Source organism: Pteropus medius, unplaced genomic scaffold, assembly GCF_902729225.1.
Source record: "Pteropus medius unplaced genomic scaffold, Ma_sr-lr_union100, whole genome shotgun sequence".
Lineage (NCBI taxonomy): Eukaryota > Metazoa > Chordata > Mammalia > Chiroptera > Pteropodidae > Pteropus > Pteropus medius.
In genome coordinates, this window is record NW_024355205.1 from 31,775,111 (window position 1) to 31,793,454 (window position 18,344).

An 18,344-nucleotide genomic window follows, 5' to 3' on the forward strand; every position below is an offset into this window, starting at 1 on the left:
TAGGCTCCCCCCGCCCCCCATTTCCCACTGTGCCCGAGACCTCACCATGGACAGGTAAGACGCTGTGAGGCATTGTCCAGGCCTCCCAGCTTTGTCCTGGTGGGGTAAAGGCCTGTCTTCCCGACCTCTGTGGCCTTCCTTGCAAAACAGTGCAGACCTCATGGGGACCCCATCCTTCCTGCCCTGGCCCCCTCTTCTTCCCCCAGGCAGAGGAGGGGCCACCTGCTTCAGAAACTGCGGGAAGGTGGGGCATTCTACTTCCGGCCTCCCAGCGAAGCCCGGCAGGTGCTCTGGTCGGTTCCACGGCTCTGAACGGATCTGCGTCTGCGTGCGTTTGAGTTTTAAGCTAACTGCTTTCTGAACTGCTTCGTCTTCTGCATCTGTAGATCTTTCAGAAACCCCTGATGGAGTCTGAGCTGCTGACAGAGAAAGAGGGCGCCACGATGTTTGTGAACTGGAAGGAGCTGGTCATGTGCAACGTCAAGCTGCTGAAGTGAGCCGCCGCGCCCCGCCTGCAGGGCCCGCCCTGCGCCCCCCCCGCCCCCCACGCCCCCCGCCTACCCCCCCACCCCACCCTTCATGCGCTGCCCTGTCTTTCTTTCCACCTCTTTTGCTCATTTCCACTCACAAGCACCATGGCTCCTTTTGGCTCGGATGCTTTGCAAAACACGCCCCCAGATTTTCCTGATGGAGAGTACACGGCCAGGGTACCCCGGGTTCTGCTTTTCCCGTCCTTCTCCAATTTCCGGAGCTTGGCCAATTCTGGCTCCATCCTGGGTCTCCACAGGCAAATATTGGGCTCTCGAGGCGTTCTTGGCTCCTGTGGGTGGAAAATGCTGGAACCTTCCACTGCCCACCACAGCAGCGGTGCCTGGGCACGTGCTGGGAGAAGCTGGCCGGGAGCTGGGTATTCTCTTCCCAGTTTAGTTCTCAAAGGCAGCTGCAGGGCAAGGGAGAGGCACTGGACCAGGAGGCAGAAGATCTGGGTGTGGGGCCCACCCCACTGCCCTGCCTCCTTGAGCCTCAGTTTCCCCACCGATAAACAGAAAGGATTAGATTACATCATCACAAAGGTCCCTTCCAGTTCTAAGAAAACCTTTCAAATGCGTGTCCACCGGGCACTCATTATAATAGCACTTGCTAGAACACAGACTTAGTCCATAGTGATGCAGCCACCTGGGAGGAAGGGCCACCTTCGCCCTGGGCCTGAGAACGAAGCACTGCCCCCTGGGACTGGGGCCCACTCTTAACCTCTGTGTTCACACAGTCCAGAAGGTGGCTATTTCCTAAGTGTGACCCCTGCCTTGTTCTCGTAAGGCCATTTCAAGTCCTTACTCTCCCGAGTGCATTCAGGAGTGGACAAGGCATGGAGAGAGAAGGTACGGAAGGTAGATGTGAGGAAGATGTGGAATGTTCTGAAAGACCAACTATCAAAGATGACCCCAGGGGTTTCAGAGAAAGCATTTTCATTGTCCTCCTTGAGGAGGGTGCTCTAGAAGCTTCTGAGCGTAGGTCTGGGTCAAACTCAGGCTTGCAGCCTGCTGTTGCCCACTGGCTGTGTGTCTCTGGGCAAGTCACTTGCCGTTCCCCAGGCCTCAGTGTCCTCGTCCGTAATATGGGGACGAAGTGGTACCTACCACGTGGGGTTCTTAGGCCACAGGCGCCTGGTCCACAGTGAGTGCTGAGCCTGGGCCCCAGTGACCGTGGTGTTAAGGGTTGAGCACCCACCCTTACCTTGGGGAGAGACTGCCTTGTCACCTGGGGTCAGGGGATGAGTTAACTCTTAAACCTACAAGGACTAAACCTGGAGTTTTGGAGACAAATTGTTTAAAAATAGACACAAAAGTCCAGGTGAGGCGGAGAAGGGACAGACCAGGGGCCCGAGCGGTGTGGGGGTGCGTCTGGGCACTGGGCCTGTCATCCCACACACAGTGCTTACAAACTGCAGGCTCTGGAGTCAGATCACCTGGGTTCGAGGGCTGCCTTTGTCACCTATTAGCTTTGGTTGAGTCATTCAATTTCTGGGCGCCTCAGTTTCCCTAAAAGTCAACAGGGATAATAAGTAATATATGTTAAAAAAAAAAAAAAAAAAGGCGTTCAATACAGAGGACATATTAATGAACGCCAGCTCTTTCGACCGTCCACTTGGTCTGCGGGCTTTCGAGGGTCAGGAACGCTCTTTCGTTAAGCCAGCAGGGAGTGCTCTTTGAAATGTCTATTAGCTGATCGACCCCTCGAGGCCTCCAGTACCGTAAACCTCTGTGAGATGACACATCAGCTCACCGAAGGCAGAGCTGCAGCTGCATGACTGTCGTGTGACCCCCGGGCTTGGCAACACCCTCTGTTCAAACCCATGCCAGCCCAGTCCTCATTAGTCTTGCCTGCGCAGTGGAACATCCCAGAAGGACACTCACAGCGACCTGACAGGTGCCTGGTCAGAAGTGGGGCCTGGTTTTAGCTCTACCTCCCGGCCTCCTGGTTGGACAACATGAGTCTACAAGTGCAGGCCTCCCGCACTCAGGAACCGGTTTAGCTTCCCCAGACACTGTCTACCTACACGCGATCTTTCTTCTTTTCCCTTTTACTTGTCTCCCCATCATTTAAAAAAAGGGGTGGTGGTGGAAGTACTTTCATTTCCTTGTAGAAAGAATGTTTTGCTCATAGAAAAATGATGGAATGACAGAATTTCTTCCTGTTTCCATCCACAGCAAGTTTGTAACATGATTATTTGGTCTCGTCTCCCCAGATCAGTGGTGATTTCACCCTTGAGCAAATTTCTACGTGTTGGGAGATATTTCACACTAGCACCACTGGTGGCACTGGCCACTGGGCCATCCCGAGGGTACCAAGCTGCCACTGCCCACACCCCAGGTAGCCAGTGCTGACCTCTCCTCGCTAGGGCATCTGCTTGGGGTGGAATCACTGTGTCCAGGCCATATAACTTATTATCCCTAAAGTTACTCTCCTTGGCTTGCTTGCCCAGTCCAGGGACTTTTTTTTTCTCTTAAACTAAAAATGTAAGCGAGAGAAAATAAAATGATCTGAAGTTTTTAAAGCCTAATACTAAGATTACAGAGCCTCCTTGGAATTATATAGCTCTACCCATGACCATGAAGGCAGCCAAAGGAAGTCACAGTGACATCCTCCCATCCTCACGTTAAAATCATATAGCATACTATTCTGTTCCATCCACCGCTTTCCACCACCACCATCCGCCACCCCAATCATACTTGCATCCATCCATCATCCTGCCGCGTCATCGTCATCCATCCGTCCGTCATCCCGTCATCCGTCCATCCATCCGTCTTTTTTCGTCATCCCTGCCCCGCCCACTTGCATCCGTCCATCCGTCCCGTCCATCCATCCATCCATCCCATCGTCCATCCCTTACTTACCCATCCATCCATCCTGCCACCCACCCACCCATCAATCATCCCCACCCACCCCACCCATCATCCATCCATCCCCACTTACTTGTCATCTATCCATCCATCCATCCATCCATTTCACTTACCCACTTACACCATCCGTCTGTCCATCCATCCATCTAACCATCTATCCATCCATCCATTGGTGATCACTAAGGTGGGCAGAACACACGCGTGGCCTCATGTGTTGGTCCTGCCCTCATAGGGCACTGCCATCCTTGTCGTGTAGAAGCTCAGTGTCATGCCCTCTGCTGGATGCTGGTGTTAGGGGTTTGTGTGCTGGAGTTGGGAGGGTGGGTGCACATTCCTGCCTCTGATGGCCCTGCACGCTCAGACTGCAGTAGGGCCCCACACAAACACCTCCTGGTCCCTGCTGTCCCTTCTCAGCTTTCAGAATATAGTTTTGGGTCCATTGCTCCATTATCACATTGATAAGCTTCTCTCTCCAGAACTCCTCCTAATCAGGTCAAGTTCAAATCAGTGAGAGCAAAGAAGCAGTGCACAGCACAGGTGGTTCAGACATCATTTATCCCTGGCTTTGGTGAACGTAATGGGTTTATTTTTCTGTGGCAGTTGATTTACCATCTTTTTTCTTTTTCTTTTTTTTTTTTTTTTTTTGCGAGGCAGCCCTTGGTTGACCTCACAGATTGCAAGGACCTTGTCAGCTTACAATCCCTTATTTTTTTATTTTATTTTTTACACCTACAGCACTTGGTCTTCCTAGGTGGTCTCCCATCCAAGTACTAACCACGCCTGACCCTGCTTAGCTTCCAAGGTCAGATGGGATCAGGCTTGTTCGGAGTAGCATGGCCGTGGACTTGATTTACCATCTTAATCATGTCTGTTTAGTTTGAAAACGAGCCTCCATGTCCTCTATGTCCCCTGGCAACACTGGCTTTTCTTGGGTGGCACTGGCCTGAAAACAGGCTCAGTCCTGGGGCCACACCAGCCAGGGCCTTCACCACAGATCGTCTGTAATGTGAGACATCGACGCAGGGGCCCTGTCTGAGTTATTAAAGAAAGGATTCCATAGTTCTCTATGAGAGAAGATTGTTTTTCATGCTGACTCGTTTGGCAAAGTTCTTTTTAAAGTTTTTATTCTCGAGAGCCAGCAAACAGTCATCAGGCCAAAGAAAAACGCTCCGGTGACACCTCTCTGTAGCACTAGACTCATTCCTTTTCCTGTTCCTTTTCTGCCACATAGACAAACCCTTTAGTGGCCCCGGGGTTCGTGCCCCTCACACACATTCTGTTCCTGTCCGACCTGGAAGTGTGCCGCGTCGCCGTCAGACAGTGTGCAGGCACGGGGCTCATTCTCGTGTTTCCACGCAGAGCGCTGAGGGTTCGCAAGAAGATGTCTGGGGAGAAGATGCCTGTGAAGATGATCGGCGACATCCTGACGGCCCAGTTGCCGCACATGCAGCCCTACATCCGCTTCTGCAGCTGCCAGCTCAACGGGGCTGCCCTGATCCAGCAGAAGACGGACGAGGCCCCGGACTTCAAGGAGTTTGTTAAAGTAAAGAGCCTGGGCTGAGCCCAGGTCCCGCCCGGCCCCCTCCCCGCCGCCAAGCGGTCGTCTCGGGCACCGGGGCTGATTCAATGTTCGAGAGCGTATTTCTGCTCAAGGAACTGAGGTCTTGGCTGAACAACTGGGGGCTGGCGCCGGCTGGCAGGTGTGGTAGTGACCAAAGGGAGCTTGGAGAGGAGGGGCCGGCCTGCTCTGGGAGCTTCGCTCCATCGTCCAGGTGTTAGTGGTGGTATTTGGGTGGGGTTTAAACTTCTCATCTGGCAGGCCCAGTGGGGCTGGTGGGTCTCAGCTTTCCTAGTCCGCATAATCTGAGCAACCTCAGTTCTTTGCTGGGCTCTGTCCTTCACCTGCAGAGGGAAAAGCCAGAAGCCCTAATGGACCATCTGTTCCTTTCCCAGTTGGTTCTTCTTGATGGGCTCAAGCTCTAGGCAGCCCATGGGGGTGAGTGTGGGATGCCAGGACCTCTGTCTCAGGGACAATGGAGGTCTGGAGAACCATGGGTCCACGGAGGGACTTTTAGGGTGGTGTTACTAGAGTCCTCAGGGCCTGAGTCTGCTGTCCTGGGACTTGACCTTGGCCCTGCTGGGTCCCCACTGGCCTTGCCAGCCCACACAGTCAGCCTCTCTGAGAGGGAAAAAAAAAAATAAGAGGATAAAATAACTTCTGTAAACAGGCATGTTTTGATGAATAGACAACAACAACAACAAAACAACAACATAATAATAATAAACAGGCTTATCTTTATGCCACATGCATCGCGGGGGTGGGCCGTTCCCTCTTCCTCAATGATCGTGTTTGTGAAATCTCCACTGCGGTCTGATCTTGAGCATAGCATCATATATGCTCTTTCTTTCCCCCCTGATGTTTCTCAACATTAAATCCTTCGATTTGCTAGCCAATGAATGGGGCATTCCGAAGTCATTCTAAGGGGAGAAATATTGCTAAGACGTCAGCCTAGAATGGGGTGCAGACTGAAGAGGAGATGCTAGACTGCCAGGTGCCGTAGGCCATCTGGTCTTTCAGCCAAAGGTCAGGTCCACCCTGGGCACAGCAGGATGAGTTTATCACTGGATGCACTTGAACTTCAAGGAAATGCCGACATCAGCCCGGGGGAAAGAGCTCGTTGCCCCTTCTCACCTCTCCCTTCCTACCTCATTAGCTCTCCCTGCCTCATCTCTGTGGGAGTTTGACATGCCTTCGCCAGCTGCAAGGTGTCCCGGGAATAGTGATGTCCACAGCTGGAGCAAGTTCAGGTGCTGACAGTTCTCAAGGCCTGGGGCCCAGGTCATGGCCGCTGTCTGCTTCTAAGGCATTAAACCTGACCAGAGCCTTTGAGAGCTAAGTCACCGTGTAATCCCTGTGGCTTGTAGACAAGACCACCTCTTGGGGATGGAAGGGTTCTAGCCCTCCAGGTGAGCTGACAGAATTGGCAAAAGTGGTGGGAAGAAAGAGGCTGGGAGTCCAGGGCGGAGACACCCGCCAGCCCCGAGACTGGAGCCCGGGCCCTATGTCTCAGCTCCGCCGTCCCCACCCTGCCTGGGGCTCCCACACGCGTGTGCCAGCTCCACCCGAAAGAGTGGATGACATTCAGCCCTCCCAGCACCCCTGGGACATAATGGGGATTTTTATTCTGACCCTATAGTCTCGTGATTCTCCTTGCTCCTGGGAAAGTTATAATGTTTTGGCAGATAATCGGAAGAAATATTCTCTAACCTCATCTCTGTAAGTAAGGAGCCCTGTGTCCCCCGGAAGGAATCTGGAGAGCAAGGGTTAAGGTTAACACTGGTGGCTGAGTCACATCTGCGCGTCTCCCATTCTCCATCTGGGAAATGCCTTGACCGGGACCAGATAAGCTGTCAGGCCCTTCCCTCTCTAGGCTCCTCAGTTGTCCAGATAAATGAGACGATGTGAGGGGTGGGACATCCTAAATAACACCAGTGTTGATGTCACTGACTGGATTTTGCAGATTTCTTAAGTACATTTTTTAAATTTCTTATTTCAGAGATTGGCAATGGACCCTCGATGTAAAGGAATGCCACTCTCTAGTTTTATACTGAAGCCTATGCAACGGGTAACAAGATACCCACTGATCATTAAAAATGTAAGTACCCGTCTTGCCTTTTCAAGCAGTGAAATGCTGTCTCAGCTTTTCAGGGATCCAGGGTCATGGGCAAGTTCTCCAGCCAGCACACCTGGTATCTGTTGTGTAGAGATCATGTACCAACAGGGTGTATGAGTCACCTGCTTGGTAACTCAGAAAGAAAAGCTGTTTATTGTGAAAAGGGCTAATAATGCTCAGCCTTCAGCTCTGCAATCAAGTGGCTTCTACCCTATAAGCTGGAAAGTGAGAGCTCATCCTTGGATCTTTCCCTAATGCAAGCATAGTGCCTTTAAAGCCTTGATTTTCCTAGCAAGAAACAGAAAGAAATATAATTCCTACCACTCATCTTCAGAAAGCCACTGTGAGATACTCTGTTGACATTAGATGATAGTTGTCCTTCTGTTATTTCAAGAAGCCAGTGCCAAAAGAAAAGAAAAAATAATTAGGGTTCCAGAGGCCTCATCTGTAAAGTGAGTGACAAGACTTAGACATCCTCTGAGCCTGAGATTATGTAACCACAGGGAGGTTTTAGATGAAGTTCCTTTTAGAGGAGAAGTTAGAAACCCAGATCCAGACACTGGTGTGCTCACCGCTACTGGGGTGGTGTTGCCTTTTGGGTCTCTCAGTGGTAGAGTCAAGGGTATGTGTATGTAAATATATTCCCACACATATACGTAAGTGAACACACACATATTTATATGTACGTGAAGATCAATCTATGTATATTTTAATGTACATTAAAACCTATGTGTTCACACCAGTACCTCCTGTTCTAATCTAATACCGTAGAGCCTATTCTAGCCTTCGCTCTTTTTATATATTTATAACTCCCTTCTCTATGAGAAGCCAGGCTCTCCTTATCGTCAATATGTTTATGAATTTGCTCGAACCTTTTATATGTATCAAATCTCCCTCCCGTGTAAGCTGTCTCATTCCAACCCCAGCTCAACCTCACAAAATACCCTCTGCCCACATTGACTCGGTTAAAGAATTAGTGTTGAAAGAAGCTTTTCACCTAATGTGTCCTCTCTTGCAACTCGACAGTTACTATTCAACTAGCTCCACGCCATTTTTTATTTCCCCCAATATTTAATCACACATTGAAATTGGAAACAGACTTTTAAAACAGGTGTTCTAGAAATAGCCGATGGAGAAAAAAACAAAAATCAGAAAACTGAGAGGCACAAATATCCAAAAGGAAAAAAAGTGTCATTATTTGCAGAAATATGATTGCTGCCCTTCAGAGAACCCGAGAGAATGAACTGAAAACTAGCAGAACTAAGAAAACAATTTTAAAAGGTAGCCAGTGATAAGACACATGTGGGAAATCATAAAAGTATTAAGATTAAAAATATTTTTTATAACACCGAGGTGGAGAAATTCTTAGCATGGTACCAAAGACAGGATCTTAAAGAATTTGAGGTTGTAAAAACTTTAAAAGAAATCTTTAATTCTCATAACGACCTGGATGCTCATTAAGGAGAGTAGTTACATAAATCGTGGTAGATCTGTACTATAAAATATTTCAAAAGATAGACAGACTCTATGTCCTAGCCTTCCCACTTCCCATATAGTTATAACTTCCTTCTCTGTGGAGCCTGGCTTCCATTATCCTCAATTTTCAAGCGTTTACCGATTAGCATGGAGAGACATCCGGAAAATGCAAATAAATTAAAAACAATAACTCTTCATGAGCAATCCTACAGATTGATCTGTTTTGCAAAGCAGAAGAAAAATTCTATGTGTGACTTTAAATGTATGTAGAACATCTAAAGCAGGGGTCCCCAACCCCGGGTCCGTGGCCTGTTAGGAACTGGGCAGCACAGAGGAGGTGAGCGGCGAGCAAGCAAGCAAAGCTTCATCTGTATTCGCAGACACTCCTCAGGGCTGGCATCACCGCCTCAGCTCCACCTCAGACCATCAGGCATTAGATTCTCACAGGAGCACCAGTCCCTGGTGCCAAAAAGGTTGGGGACCACTGTTCTAAAGGAAACTAGAGGGATGCCCTTTGGCCTGTGGTCATGGTTACTTCTGGGGTAGGGCATGCTCTACACACTTCTGTATTGCTGGAATCTTGCATACCAAGAATGCGTCAATAGAGTATTTGCACAACCACATTTCCTAAAATTTTCTGTGTAACAAAAGATAATGAACAATGTGAAAGACAAATGATAGATATAAACAGGGTAAACGTTTTTAACTATATATAAGTAGATACTGGAATATATGTATGTATATATGTATGTATGTATTCTATCTATCTATCTATCTATCTATCTATCTATCTATCTGTATGTATTCTTTCTATCTATCTACCTACCTACCTACCTATCTATCTCTATCTATCTATCTATCTATCTATCTATCTATCTATCTATCTATCTATCTATCTATCTATCTATCTTTCTATCTATCTATCTAAAGCACCTTACAACTCAAAAAGAAAAAGATAAATACCCTAATAAAAAAATAGGTAAAATGTACAACTGCACATTTCTGAGAAGCGATGTAGAGTTTTAGTAAAGAACACATAGTCAGGAGCTAGGCTCTCTGACCTGAATTTTGGTACCACTACTGTGTGACCTTGGGAAAGTTACTTAACCTCTCTGGGATTCAGTTTCTATATCTGTAAAATAGGAACACTAATTGTATCTACTGCATAGTATGCAGAGTATTGTAGAAATTAACTAAGTTAATATATGTATAGTGTTTGGCTCACACTCAGCATTATATAAATGTTAGATGAACTAAATATACAAAACGTAAGAAATGCATCACAAAACAAGAAAATACCTTGATTTGGAATTGCCAGATAGGCATATATCGGAAAGATTGTAGGTCCCCAGTGTTGGCAAGGATGCCAGTGGAAGGTAAATTGGTTAAGCTTTTTGGAGGGCAATGTATAGCTCAAACCGCACTTCCATCTTTAGACATTTATTTGAAAGAAATAATCAGAAATATTGGGAAAATGGAAACAACCTGAAGTTTGTTTAAAGGCATTGTGGTTCATCCTTATAATGACATATCATAGAATCCTTAAAAATGATGGCATAGATCCATATGAAATGGACACCAAACAATATGCTATAACTGCTACTAAGTGACAAAAAAGCAGTGTACAAAATGGGATAGTGTTGTCTTCTAGTTTGATCCAATTTTTATTTTTAAAAAATTTTGTATATATACATATATATTTAGACAGAGTGTATATATGTATACAGAGGTTGTCTGCAGAAGGAGAGATGATGGGTGATTTTTAGGTTCTTTATAACTTCCTGAATATTCTAAATTTTGTACATTGCACAATCTTATTTTTACAACTGGAAAAATCGATAAACCTATTCTCATTTTGAAACAAAACAAATGAATTCACACAACCCAGTTGTGTGGTCTTCGGACTTGGCTGCACAGTAGAATCACCTGGAGAACTCTAGAAAATTCCCATTCCTGAGTCCCACCCCCAGGGATTCTGATATGGTCAGGGACAAGGCATCATGAGGTTTCAGAGATTTTAATGTACAGCAAGGTTTGGCCCAGAGGTTGGAGCTATTGCTTGTAAATGATTGGTGGACATACAGGACCCAGAATGTGTGTGTTTTTTCAATTTGGGTGCTTACTTAGGACCTGAGACCAAAGTACACCTTTGAGATGCGGTACCATTCAGGGTAAGGCCCACCTGAATTATTGGTACAGGCGTATCTCGGAGATATTCCAGACTACCCCTATAAAGTGGATATCGCAATAAAGCGAGTTGCAAGAAATGTTTGGTTTCCCAGTGCCCGTAAAAGTGATGTTTACATAATACTGTGGTCTAGTAAGTATGCAGTAGCGTTATGTCTAAAAAATACACATGCCTTAATTTAAAAATACTTTATTACTAAAAAATGCTAACCATCATCTGAGCCCGCTGGAAAAATGACATTGGTAGACTCGCTCAATCCAGGGTTGCCGCCAACCTTCCGTTTGTAAAGAGCACGATATCGGAGCAGCACTATAAATGAGGCATGCGTGTATGTGGACGAGGCCTGAGCAGGTGCGCCTGCTCCTGCTGCATTCCGAAGGTGGCGTAGGGCCTTTCTTTGTTCTTAGGGCCTTTCTTCATGAGGACTGCTTCGAGTGGCCTCCAAGGCCCTTGAGAATCAGAGGGATCGCTCTCATTAAAGGCCCGCGTGCTCTGCAAAGTGCTTCCTCACTCGTTTTGTCATTTGGTCTTGCAAACAGTCTTATAAGGGAGGTGCTATCAGTGCCTCCATTTTTCCTATGCAGAATATTTCTGCGACTGGCTCATATCGTGGCTGGTCAGTGGCAGAGCAGGGATTTCCATCCAGGAGGTCTAGCTCCAGAACTGGCACTCTTAACCACTGGCCGGGAGTGGTTTTTTCAGAAAAACACACATTTGCTCCGATGCGTCTATTTGCATTCAGATCCAGGGGTGCACAGACACCTGCAGCTGTGAGCGGACCCAGCGAAGGGCCATTCTCTCTAGGGAAATCCAGGCGGGGGTGTGTTATTGCCCTTGCTGCAGCCACTGCTCTCCTCATACCCCGAGAATAATGTGGCATCCCCTGTGCCCCGAAGGGGACCCTGCCCACAAGGGGTGACTGTCATGCTCCGTGTCATTGCCCCAGTGGGTGCTCGGAGCTGCTGCGGCTCCTATGGGCACCGTTCAGGAAAGGTCTGTGCTTTGCCCTGCCTCTCTGGGCCTGACCGCCCAGGACAGTGAACCCCAGGAGGCCGTTGCCTTCCGTTCTCTCATGCAGATCCTGGAAAACACTCCTGAGAACCACCCCGACCACAGCCACTTGAAGCACGCCCTGGAGAAGGCGGAGGAGCTGTGTTCCCAGGTGAACGAAGGGGTGCGGGAGAAGGAGAACTCGGACCGCCTGGAGTGGATCCAAGCCCACGCGCAGTGTGAAGGCCTGTCTGAGGTTAGCTGCTCTGGGGGCGGGGCCCGGGCCTCCGCCGTCTGAGCCTGGGCTGCCAGCCTGAAGGAGGGCCAGAAGGATCGGGAAGTGTCTCTGTCCAGCACATAGCTTGCTAGTGTCTCCCTGGCTGCTTCTAACCTGCTATTTAAACCCTCGCTACGTTTTTCATTTCAATTGTTTATTTTTTTTTATACCCAGCAGTTCTATTTATTTCCTCTCATCTGCTGGTTTCCTTCCTGTGTCTCGTTCCTTGCACGAGTGGCCACGCTCCTCATTGATTTCCTAACACATGTGAAACATACTCCTGTGTATTTCAAACCTGATCGTTCCAGTGGCTGAGGTGACGGATCTCACTCTTCCGTCTGCCGTTTCGGGCACCCTCACCACACAGGCCTGTTTCTGTATATTTACTGTTATTTTTGGTTGGGAGCTCGATGTTCCTTGGAACTTTATCTGTGTGATCTTTGAGGTCTGCAGTTGCATTCCTCCTAAAAGGAATTAAATTTAGAGGGTTTGGGGGGGAATCACATTAGTTGTGTGAATTATGGTTGTAAACTTGTATGAGAGCTGCCTTGTGGTTATACATTCTCAGGGGCATTTTTTTTCCCCCTCCACTTATACCAACGTCCCAAACAAGCAAGTTTTCTTGCTCCTTCTGTGCTTGAGTTTACTTGTCATTCTTCCTCTGGGGTCCAGCTTTTTGTGATCTCCCGTGAGATCCCTCACCTCCCACGGGCCCTGGATTCATCTCCTGTCTTTTGCAACCCATGTAGTGGAAGCTCAAGGTCACCAGATTTAAGAGAGCCTCTCAGGGCCAAAGCCAGCTCTGGGGCTTGTTTATCTCCTAGGGTTTGCATTTTCATTTTATTTTTTGCCCCTGTAAATCTCTTACGATTATTTCTACTTTAACCACCTTGCTTGCATTGAGAAAGTGCATTTTTATATTTCACTCCATTTTTTAAAATTTTCGTCTGGTTGAGTCAGAGTATCTAGTCCACCGTACTGCCAGAGACAAGTCTCTCTAGTCTTCTCTTCTTGTCATTCACTTTTCCTTTAGGTTCATCCACTCTTCCTGCCCGTGCTCGCTCTTCCTCTCTCTGCCTCTGTACACACACACGTGTGCACGCACACACACGTACATGCACACCACTCACTAGCGTTTACCAAAGTGCCCAAGCAGAACGTGTGCCCCTCGCCGACCCTCCCTGTGGCTTCTTCCTTCTGACCAGCTTCAAAGGAGGTCACTCACTACTTGAGAAAGTCACCACCAGCCCCTCCCTGCCCCACTTCCTGTGCGCCTTCAGCATAGGTATGGGATAAGCAAAGTTGTAGAAATAGCCCTGTGGAAACCGAGGTGAAAGGTGTGGGCTCCCACTTTGGAGTTCTGCGTTTGTATGCAATCTAGGGGCTTCCAGTGGTGGGTTGGCTCACTCATTTGTTCGTTCATTCATTCATTCAATAAGCATTTATTAAGCACCTGTCCACATGCTATTGCTCAGCACTAAACACTGAGGACATGAAAACCAATAAGATGTGATTCTCAAGGAGCCTACGATCTTGGAAGGGTCAAACCAATATTTACAACAAAATCTGAGAAATGATGGGAAGAACTAGGCGCCAAGGGCTGTGGGAACACGTGATGGGGTGGAAGGGACAGTCGTGGAGGGATTCAGGGAAGTTTGGAGAAGGTGACACTTGGCTGGGTGTTGGAAGATGAAGACATCCTTCCAGGAGAGAATCCAGGGGAAGAGCATTTTGGTGGAAGGCCAGCCTGAGCAGGGCGTGAGTGAGGAAGGGAGCACGGCAGGCGACAGGCTTGACGGCAAGTCGAGGCCAGGGCGAGGAAGGCCTGTCTATCACTCCGAGGAGTGTGAGCTTGATCCTGAAGACAGTGGCCCTGACCGGCTCCACTGGCAGGAAGGCCACCATAGCAACGTGCACTTAGGAAAGGGTCCCTCCCTGAGTGTCACGGCTGCAGACAAGGGGACTCGGCGAGGCCTGGCTTTTCATCTTAATATATTAAGAATGAAACTAACTCTGTCATTTGCCTTTTGTGGCTTATATACCCTCTTCGAAATAGACTATTGTCCTTTATCGGTCAGTCTTTCGTCACTTTAGTTTTGCCCGTACCTTGTTCACAGCCACGGGGAGGGGCGGCCACCCTGGCTTCTGTTTTCTGGGCCAGATCTGGGCCCACACCAGTGACTGCATTTCTAAATGCTGTCTTTGGCGATCTTGTCTGTTCCCAATCTGTGTGGATTCAGTGTTAGCCTGGCCAGTTAGAGGCCCTAACCTTTGGGTATGAATAGACGACATCGCCTCTAAGTGATCCAAGTTGCCTTTTCCTGATTCATTGTCCCCAGGTGGCTTGAACTCTCCCTTGGCAAGCAGAAGGGGCCAGCGTGGTCTCCAGGATCCTGTTCTGCATGCAGAGAGATGAAGGTTTCAGCTGGGGTGTTACCCTTAGTCCTTTGGGCTCCTCAGAGCCTCAGGGGGAGGTTAGAGACCTTTCTTCTTATATCAGACATCGAGGCAGAGTGACCACTCTTCCTTGATGCCTGTAGTTCTGTGGTCACAGAGGCACTGCTGATTCTCCCAGACAGGTGGCCTCCAGCACCTCTTGGGAGATGCATGTCGGGAACCCCATCACCTCCTCACAAATACTGTCCCCAGGGAGGTCTGTAGAGTTTGCATCTCTGGCGAGATCCTTGGCCTTGAAAGCTGCTGGACAGATCATCTCCCAGGGGCCTGAATGTGGGCAAGTGGGGGACCGTGACACCTGCTTTGATCATATCGCTGCCTGGTCATAGCTGTGGACTTGCCCTCTGTATCTTCCTGCTGTCAAAAAAAAAAAGGAGGGTCTTCATGAGGTTGTGTCTGCCTCAGTCTCCCTCTGCCCCTTCAGAAAATGCTCACATGAGATGGTAGAGCCAAGGAGGACGATAGAGTGTGAGATGATAGAGCCCAGTGGGATGACGGAGCCGCATTTTAGCACCCGGGGATGTCTCCCCGGTTGGGGCAGTGGCGGGGGAGGGCTTTCTTCCTCATGTCTTCAGGACCAGGGAGTTGGGTGAGGCCTAACGTGCACAAACACGGTGTCTATTCTGTTTTGAGGCATCGCTCAGCACCATTGAGTCTTGCAGGCACCCACATACTAGGTGCCTGGACCCCAACTGTGCTTTAGAGAGCAGCATTTGCCCTGTGGAATTCGGCTTTCCTGAAGTTCGAAAGACGGTTTGAACCTGTGCGGGGCCGTCATTGGAGCCGGTTCGCACCCTGGCGGGCCACCCTGCACACAGCGCATGCTCGTGGTGGTAGTTGAGAGCTGAGTATTTTCTTCCTGTCACCCAATTTCCCCTGTAAATAAAAGGGAGAAGAATACCAATCACCCCAAAACACTAACAAACACCTAGGGGAAAAGCCTTAGGAATCATAACCGAGACTCATCTTGATACCCAGAACCTCAGAACCATGCCTTTGACTGACTTCTGAGCTCCAAAGGCACTGTCTGGAGTCTTCAAGGCAGCCCTTGACTTGAGCCTCAGCTCCAGGCCTGCTGGGGCCTGGCCCCAGGTTCTGATGGAGCCCGTGCTTCCAGATGCAGACAGATCAAAATCAGAGCATGACCTGACGTCGTCGTGTCTTCTTTGTTTGTTCTTTTTCTCAGCAACTTGTGTTCAATTCAGTGACCAATTGCTTGGGGCCACGCAAGTTTCTGCACAGTGGGAAACTCTACAAGGCCAAGAGCAACAAGGAGCTGTACGGCTTCCTCTTCAACGACTTCCTCCTGCTGACCCAAATTATAAAGCCCCTGGGCTCTTCCGGCACCGACAAAGTCTTCAGCCCCAAATCTAACCTGCAGTATAAAATGTACAAAACAGTAAGTTGACTCTACACTGCAAATCAGGGTTGATGCGTGGGGGCGAGGAGAGCATTTCCAGAAGGAGTCAGACGGCTCGCAGGGTTTTGCGGCTGTGCGTGGAGGAGGGGATGAAGGGGGTGAGCCAGGATTTAGGGTGCAGTTGCAGGAGGAGAGCATACCTCGTTTTATTGTGCTTCACTTTACGGCACTTCATAGATGTGTTTTATACAAATTGAAGGCAGGACCCTCCACCAGCAAAAAGATTATGACTTGCTTTTTTTCGTTACGTGCTTTATTGGAGTGGTCTGGAACTTAACCTGTAACATCTCTGAGGTATGCCTGTATCATCGGAAAAGAAACAATACTCCATTCGATTGATAAAACATCTGTTGGTTGCCAAACGGCCGCTATGGGTCCCCCAGATAAGACGAAGACACTCCATGCCCTGGTGGGGCTCAAGGTCAAGTGTATGGATGAGGTGGGCGTGGGAAAGGTCGGGAGGAAAAGCCCACCTTCCAAACATTCCCAGATTCCCCTCCAAACTTCTCAAGGCAGCTTGAAACATCTGCGACTCGCCTTTTACGGCTATAGCCAGTGTAAACAGTCCACGTGTGGAGGATTCTCCTAAGCTATTTATTGGGTCTGCTCCAACATGCATGTCTGTGTTTGTATGTCTTCACATCATGGGGTGTTGTTTCTCTAAGTTCGTGTCTGTGGGGGTGTTCTTACAAATGAGTTTTCTCTGAAGCAGCCGTCAGCTTTATTTTGGGAAAAAGAACAATGTACATACGTAGCTTGTCAATAGCAACTTTATATGAAAATCTTTGGAGGAATTGCTTGGAGGTAAAGCTGATGGAAGCTGTTTGCGGATTAGGGTTTGCTGTGGGAGAAGCAGACCAGTTCTTATTTTGAGGGACTTAAAAAAATACCTGCAAAATGGGGGTGGGAGGACAGGTGGAAGCCATATTTCTAATTTGCAGTATATGAGAGTTGATAGAAACACAGAATCCTTATTCTGGTAGTTTACTGGCGCGCGCGCGCACACACACACACGCACGCACACACTCATGGTTTACTGGGACACTCAGATACCCAGTCTGATTTTCTAATGCCTGCGCATTATTTTTTAGCCTATTTTCCTAAATGAGGTTCTAGTAAAATTACCCACTGACCCTTCTGGAGATGAGCCCATCTTCCACATCTCCCACATTGACCGAGTCTACACCCTCCGAGCAGAAAGCATAAACGAAAGGTAAGACTGTCACCTCCCTGCCCTGGGCGCCGGGGCCCGCCAGGTACAGGACCACGTGGGAAGTTTACATAGTTAGCAGGTCCCAACATTCCCCCAGGTGCAATGCCGTAATCTCTGGCTGGAGGGGGTGGGAAAGGTCTTAATACTTTCTTCTAGAGCCTCTCAAAAGTTTGGCACATGGCACGAATTTTTCCAAATGAAATGAAACGAATTTTGCTTGAGAATTCCTTTTTGGTAGAAATTTTTAGCATTTTTTTTTTAAGGAGATAAATGGAGCATCTCAGGTTTCCCAGGCAGCAGAAGACAAAAGGATAGCGACTTGGGGACAATAGGCCCGGCCAAGCCCGCCCTCCCTGCCCCTCCCCCCACCCGGCTGGTTCGCTTGGACCGACAGACAGTCTGGATGCTGGGGCTCTGGCTGTTTTGCTTCAACAGAGTCTTCAAGACTCTGTCCTGGAGCCAAATAAAATACATCATTTTCTGAAGGGTGAACTTGACCCAAGGCCAACATTCCAAAGAGCGTTCGTGCCAAGCAAGAAAACTGGCCAAAGTTCTTGTGTACACATGGTTCTCTGAAAAACGAAGGAGCAAACGCCACGCCAGAACGCTGCCCCAGGGCGCGTTTGCTCCTTCCTGTAGAGGGTTTCTCCATCCGGGAAATGGTCCGCGTTCTTCCCTTCGACGGTTTAGTGAGGGAGGTCCTTCTGGCCTTGCTGGGTGAGGCAAACGTGGGACGCTTTTCCACAGGGGAGCGGGAGGGATTGTCACCCCCACGTCCTCCAGGACAGCATTTATCATAGATTTTCTTCCCTCGAGACACCAATGCAGGTCTTGAGCACATCGAGAAAAACGTGACTCATGCCTTTCTGATTCGCGGCAGGAATAATTATTAACACCACGTGACATAAAACCAGACTTTCTTTCCCGAGCTTCTGTTGTTCAAAATCAAATGAACAAAGCAGAATCCTGGAAACGGCATGGGAACAGAGCAGATGCCTTCTTCCTGAGTTCTGTTTGGCACCTTTCTGCCTTTTCTTTTCCAAGGACTGCCTGGGTGCAGAAAATCAAAGCTGCGTCTGAACTCTACATAGAGACGGAGAAAAAGAAGCGGGAGAAGGCCTACCTGGGTAATGCGTTGCTCACCTGGGTAATGCGTTGCTCACCTGGGTAATGCGTTGCTCACCTGGGTAATGCGTTGCTCGGCAGTATGGGCTGTGCTCCCTGCAGAGCCGGGGCAAAAAGCCCTAA

General features: G+C 48.7%; 1 protein-coding gene and 1 pseudogene across 10 annotated transcripts in view; one reads left to right on the forward strand and one right to left on the reverse strand.

Annotated features, from left to right (window-relative positions):
- The window catches only part of ITSN1 (intersectin 1), a 180,539-nt gene that overhangs the window by 150,166 nt on the left and 12,029 nt on the right, over positions 1 to 18,344 (forward strand). For all 10 annotated transcript variants that reach the window (XM_039857557.1, XM_039857552.1, XM_039857561.1 and 7 more), the window contains 7 exons: positions 387 to 493; positions 4,761 to 4,944; positions 6,959 to 7,057; positions 11,818 to 11,985; positions 15,650 to 15,862; positions 16,975 to 17,096; positions 18,141 to 18,223. In XM_039857557.1, coding sequence (XP_039713491.1) covers positions 387 to 493; positions 4,761 to 4,944; positions 6,959 to 7,057; positions 11,818 to 11,985; positions 15,650 to 15,862; positions 16,975 to 17,096; positions 18,141 to 18,223 — 976 coding nt within the window. The remainder of the gene's footprint in view (positions 1 to 386; positions 494 to 4,760; positions 4,945 to 6,958; positions 7,058 to 11,817; positions 11,986 to 15,649; positions 15,863 to 16,974; positions 17,097 to 18,140; positions 18,224 to 18,344) is intronic.
- LOC120599056 (uncharacterized) lies at positions 4,128 to 4,246 on the reverse strand (annotated as a pseudogene).